The following is a 6,216-nucleotide window of genomic DNA, read 5'->3' as shown; positions in this document are numbered from 1 at the left end:
ACTTTTAGAATATGTTTAGGCCTTCAAATAGCCAAATTACTTTTGCTCAAAATAACAACACCATTCCTGCACACCTCCATTAGGGCGGACAAAATGTTGACTTTCATCCAAAATGGCCGACTTCCTGTTGGGTTTGGACATTGAATCCAAGAGACTTTTTTGTACATCTTGATAACTTATATACATAAGAAGTCAGGATGACTGAATTCTATGAATGTGAGTCAAAGGACTGTTTGGGGGCTGATTTATTTTTACTTTTAAGAATTCTAGGGGGCGCTGTGGAGAAATTAGGCCACGCTGACCAAATATTGGACTGGAATCCCATAGGGAGATGGATTAGGACGGATCATAGTGAGTTTGGTACAGCTTGGCTTAAATCTGTGGAGCATAGAGACAAACGTATGTCAATGTTCTGTCTCAAACAAATTCAAATAAAATACAATGACGTTTGTGTTTTTACCGCGACAACATGTGAACATGTTTGAGATGCTCTGAGCAAAGAAAGAGGGAGGAGTGACGATAGATTCCCTCCTGAGACTAATGCACAACGAGGACTTAATGAACAGATATCAGCGGAAAACAGGGACTGTGGCGAACACTTGATCACTCTGAGGATGGAGATCCAAGACAGAAGTGATCTCTGTTTCCCACTTCTCCTCAACAGCTCCTGCAGGAAGCCCACACTTCACTGGTCTGAAGCTGTTCTCCTGAACTCTGTAATGTCTTTCGTCTCACTGATCACCGTAGCGCTCAACCTGCTCATCATCATCTCAGTCTCCCATTTCAGGCAGATATTAACGTCCTAGCATCAACCAATATTTCAATGTTTTTGAAATATGGGGTTATATTTCCAGGACCTCTGTGATCATTTCTGACAGATTTGATGACATAGTAAAACGGATTATTGATGTTTTCTGTGTCTCCTTCCAGGCAGCTTCACACACCCACTAACATCCTCATCCTCTCTCTGGCTGTGTCAGACTTTCTTGTTGGTCTCCTGTTGATACCTTTAGAAATCTACAGAAGCACAGCCTGCTGGTTCCTTGGTGACGTCGTCTGTGTTTTGTACTGCTACCTGGTTGTTCACATAGTCTGTGCTTCCACTGGGAACATTGTTCTCATTTCAGTCGACCGCTACGTTGCCATTTGCGACCCTCTGCATTACCCCACCAGATTCTCCACGGCAAAAGCCAAATGCTGTGTGTGTGTGTGCTGGCTGTGGAATGCCCTCTACGGCGTGTTCTTTTTGAAGGACGACATGATCCAAGTGGGAAGAAGTAACTTCTGCACTGGAGAATGTGCACTTCTCATTAACTATGTTGCTGGAACTCTGGATGTCGTTTTGAACTTTGTGTTTCCTTCGACCGTCATCATAGTTCTCTACACGAGAGTGTTTGTGGTGGCCGTGTCTCAGGCCCGCGCCGTGCGCTCTCGCGTTGCAGTCGTCACACTCCAACATCCACAAAGTTCAACAGCGACCAAATCCGAACTGAGAGCAGCCAGGACGCTCGGGATTCTTATTGTTATATACCTTGCATGTTTCTGCCCCTATTGCTGTTATTCTCTGATTGAAGCTAATCTGTCCAGCACGTCTCATGGCACACTTCTGGTTTTTCTGTTTTATCTAAATTCCTGTCTGAACCCTGTGATCTATGCGCTGTTTTACTCGTGGTTCAGGAAAGCCATCAAACGCATCATCAGTCTGCAGATCCTGGAGCCGGGCTCCCGTGAGTCCAACGTACTGTAATGAAGTCCAATGGGTTTTTGTTCATCTGCCTTTCAGTGTCTGCAATGTTTCATTAAACTTTAAACGATTAATGTTAGATTACAAGAGAAAAACAAAGGCATGGGTTTTTTTGTACCTTCTTTCAATTTTTATGAGAAACCTTTAGGTCAATTCTTCATTAAAGGTTGCTGTGATTATATCTTTTCATTTGGGATCAGAACAAGGAGGCACACGGAAACAGTTTTTTTGTCTCATTCAAATAAATCTGCCCATATGGATCTTTGGCAGTCTTCTTTTTTTCTCTACATCCAAATGTTTGATGGGAACTGGGTGACTTTTGGCCAGAGTTACTTATTTGTAATGCCACAATAAAAAAATAAAAATAAATAAATAAACAAAGTCCTTTCTCAAAATGTAATTCTGAACAAAATCAGCTCTGCAAAAATTATATCAATGTCCACATTAGTTCCTTGAAGGTGGAGTATGTAACTTTTATTTAAAAAAAAAAACTTCTTTACATATCTGTTAAATCTGTCACCATTTTGTCACAGTTTGTTATGAAACTTTTGCACTCGCAATCTTTGTAGGTCGTCCATAACTCGCCCACTAACAGAACGTGCAATTTTCTTAGTTTGGAACAGGTGCAGCTTAAACCAGATTTTAGACATACACCAGGAATTTACATTGTGAAAATGAATTTACTTAATGGAAACACGCTAAATTAGAGAACACTCATGTTTTTCATTAAAGTTTGTGTCCTATGAAGGGGTTTTTCAGCCATATTGGTAAAAAATGTATTTCTTAAAACTGTAATGGGAACACCTTTTTCACATCACACCAGTAATCTGACACCAGCTGGATGTTACTACTGGCAAAAACCACAAAGAAGACAACAGGAAGTAGTAGGAGGATGATAGTTTGCTTTTGTTTCAGATAATGTGCAGCTGGCTCCACCAGAGCTAGGATAGCATCACAGCTCATAAAACGTTGTGAGTCATTTTCATGTGTTGAATCCAAACATCTGTCACAAAATGTGTTCTGAGGTTGTGAGGATTCAGGCGCAGTCAGACCCAGGTTATAGTGAGAATGATGGTTTTAATGAGGAGCAAGAGTACAAAGTCCAGGCAGCACAGCTGAGCAATAAGGCAAGGAGCTCAGACACTGGCAGCAGCTGGAAGGGAGCTAGACAGCAATCACACAACACCACAAGAAACAACTTTACACAACAATGACAGTAAAGACAGGACATTAGACCAGAATCTGATGAGGAACAAGAGACACGGGTGGGTTTAAATTCACAGGGAGTAATCAAGAAAACCGGAGACAATTAGGGACAATCATGGGGTAGACATGACAACAGAGACACAAAAACCCACATCCCTACAATATCTTCTGTAAAATCCCTGACTATAATTTCCCCAAAACTCCACAAACGTAGCAGTACAAGCAACAAGCTGCTTGTACGTCTCCCACAACGTCTCCTCCCACGGCTGCTAGATGATGAGCGCTAGCTCTGACGTTTGAAATATGAATATATGTCATGTAACAGTTTACATCCATGGCTTCATTGATTTCTAATGGCTGAAAAAGCTTATTCACAAGAAAGTTTTATTTCATTTCTCATTTAATGCAAACACTGCGATTGTGAACTTCAGTTTTTTTTTCGATATTAGCAGAACTTACGTAATGTGACGCCCAGCTCAAAGGCGATGACATAATAGGAGACAGATGAGCAAATCTCCACAAACAATAGTTTATTTATACAAAAACTATATGGCTGTGAGAAGCCTGCACAGTCAACCTGAGAGGATCATCAGGCGGGTGCGTTCAGTTAGCAGCATAGTGGACTGGAGAGACACCTACTGGACAGGAGGGGATCGTCACACATTACATTGTAATGAAGTTAAATCAGACCCAACATCTCCTGTTTTAGATCAGTTAGAATGACCAAAATTATTTATATTTTCTAAATGCCAGAAAGCTTAGTGAGAAAGTGTTATCAAGATTTATTAATTTATTTTTTTTACTTTCTTTGCATTCAGAAGGCTTTGTACATTTGGTGAGTGTCAAAACTAATTGTCTTCTAACCTGTGTGACTCTGGTCAAACGTTTTAGGTTTTCATCCACAAGCTTCTCACAATAGTAGTGAGAAGCTTCTGTTCTGACCCATTCCGATGTGGAATGGGTCAGAATGCTGGCCCACATCGCTGGCCAGAACTGTCACTCAGGTTTGCAGGTCAGAAATATTCTCTGAAATGTTGCATTTACTGCTATAGCAGTAAAATTCAGATTCTGACATATATTTACCTCATTTTTGACATGTAATTTTCAAACAGAGCTCTAATCCTACGGAGGTCGAACACAAATACTTTTTTTCCCTTGTTCAAATGAATTTGATTAAATATTGCAAATTTCTAGCATTAACGAATGTTGGTGCAACCTCAATCAAAGGCGATGTGATGTTTTGTAAGTTTGTAAGTTGGGTGGTTCTAGCGTTCATAGAAAGCCATGATTCTGTTATTGTTGTTCTGTTTTATGCATTTTAATGTTTGGTCCTATTTTTTCTTATCAAGATGTTAATACTGACCAACTTTGCATGTGAATTAGTTTGGTCAGCACACACAAACTAAATACTTTTGATCGATTCACGTCATATTTGTGAGGTTTATGATAAATGCTTGAATATATATTTTTTTCTTTCTTTTAAAGTTGTTTCAATGGTCTAATTGTCTTTTAACTGTTTGACCCGTGTGACCATTTTGATGTGGGTTTGTATAAATAAAATAAAACAGCAAGCACAGTTACAGGAAGAGGTTTGTTTTAATTTTCACAATCATTAAACCCAAACAGAGGGCCAATCTTTTTCAACAAGAGACTTTCATTACACATACGTAGCTAAAAATAATGCATATTCTATAAAGCAGGACTGCTATGGTGGTGATTAGCTGGCAGCTTATTTTTCTCATGGTTCTAATATTTCAGCTTTACTCAGGGGAGTATGTGTGTGTGTGTGCGTGCGTGTGAGTGTGTGTGAGCACGATAAAATGCTTTGCCACTGTGATCCAAGCTGGGCATTTAAAACCCGGGTCATGTTACAGTTTATTGTGGATAATTTAGAAATTCTGGCATCACATGAATTGAGGGTTCAAGAATCACTGACTAAAAATATCAAGAATGTATAATTTCCAACATATTAAAAAAAGGAAGAAACCTTGATAATATTATCCAAAGACAAGGAAAAAGTCCTGTTTATACTAATTAACGCATTGTAGGCTATAAAAACCTCACTTTATTACTTTATTACTTTCCTTTTATCTACAGTATATTAGCCTTACTGGAGCCAGGATGGAATATCTTCAGTGTCACAATGTGTTTAATTGATTTTCTAAACCAGGGATAAAATATGGCATAGATTAAAGGGTTAAGGGAAGAGTTAATGCAGTAAGCACACAGCACAGCAGCAGACGTGTTGAACGACACATCACCTCCTAGAGCAGCACAGTAAAATGGACAGAAACATATTAGAAACACAACGACTAAAATACCAAGAGTCCTGGCTGCTTTCAGCTCAGATCTCTGTACTTTTACTGAACGCTGCAGGGACACAGCAGCAACAGAGGAGCGGATGGCTCGGGCCTGAAACACGGCAACTACAAACACTCTGGTGTAGAGAAATATGATGATGGTAACTGGAACTGTAAAAGTTAAAGCAAGATCAATAGCAAAAGCGTTATAGTCAAGAATCATGCATGTTCCTTTGCATGGAATGTTTTTTGAACTTACACCATCCTTCACAAACGTAACGCTGTAGCAAGCTGAATAAATCCAGCCCAGACTGATACACAGTCGTATTCTTGTCAGAGTGATTCTCCTGTGATAATGCAGAGGGTAACATATAGCCACATAGCGGTCAACAGATATCAGTACGACATTTACAATTGAGGCACAGACTATCAGACTGACAATGTACGTATAAAGCAGACACATGATTTCACCAAGAAACCAGCAAGACGTTAATCTGGAGCTTGCACCTGGAAAGAACACAAGGCCCACCATGAAATCTGATACGGCCAGAGACAGGAGCAGGAAGTTGGTGGTTTTGTGAAGCTGCCTGGGAAAGAAAACAGAATAATAAACTAGAAGACAGAAATGTCACAGAATAAGCATTTAGATGCAGTCTAGAATTTGAGTTAAAATTACTGCCAACATTTCCTGCTGATAACATTATCAACACTGCAGAAGTAGTGAAAGTGTTTCACCATAAGTTTTCCTTGCCTGAAATGGGAGACTGAAATGATAACAAGCAGATTTAGAGCAACAGTAACCACACAGTTGAAGAAGACCAGACACTGTAGAAATATGGCGGTGAGCCATTGAACTGTTGGTTTTCTACAGGAGGTGTTGAGGAGTTGAGGAAAGCAGAGTTCTTCATCATGAACCTCCATCATCAGAGACCATGAAAGATCAGAGCCGAGACAACTCTGTGATTG

General features: G+C 39.9%; 1 protein-coding gene across 1 annotated transcript; it reads left to right on the top strand.

Moving 5' to 3' along the window:
* The first annotated feature begins 614 nt into the window (after positions 1 to 614).
* LOC122840054 (trace amine-associated receptor 13c-like) lies at positions 615 to 1,747 on the top strand. Its single transcript, XM_044132175.1, has 2 exons — positions 615 to 787; positions 931 to 1,747. The coding sequence occupies exons 1-2, from the start codon at positions 615 to 617 to the stop codon at positions 1,745 to 1,747; spliced, it is 990 nt and encodes a 329-aa protein (XP_043988110.1).
* The last annotated feature ends 4,469 nt before the right edge of the window (positions 1,748 to 6,216 follow it).

The sequence above is a fragment of the Gambusia affinis genome, linkage group LG11, assembly GCF_019740435.1.
Source record: "Gambusia affinis linkage group LG11, SWU_Gaff_1.0, whole genome shotgun sequence".
Lineage (NCBI taxonomy): Eukaryota > Metazoa > Chordata > Actinopteri > Cyprinodontiformes > Poeciliidae > Gambusia > Gambusia affinis.
This window is presented reverse-complemented; position numbering and strand designations above follow the sequence as displayed.

Excerpts from the sequence above, each read along its gene's own strand:
- LOC122840054 (XM_044132175.1), top strand. The coding sequence starts at position 615 with ATGGAGATCCAAGACAGAAGTGATCTCTGTTTCCCACTTCTCCTCAAC. Across the intron at positions 788-930 it reads ATCTCAGTCTCCCATTTCAG|GCAGCTTCACACACCCACTA; the intron begins GCAGATATTAAC and ends GTCTCCTTCCAG.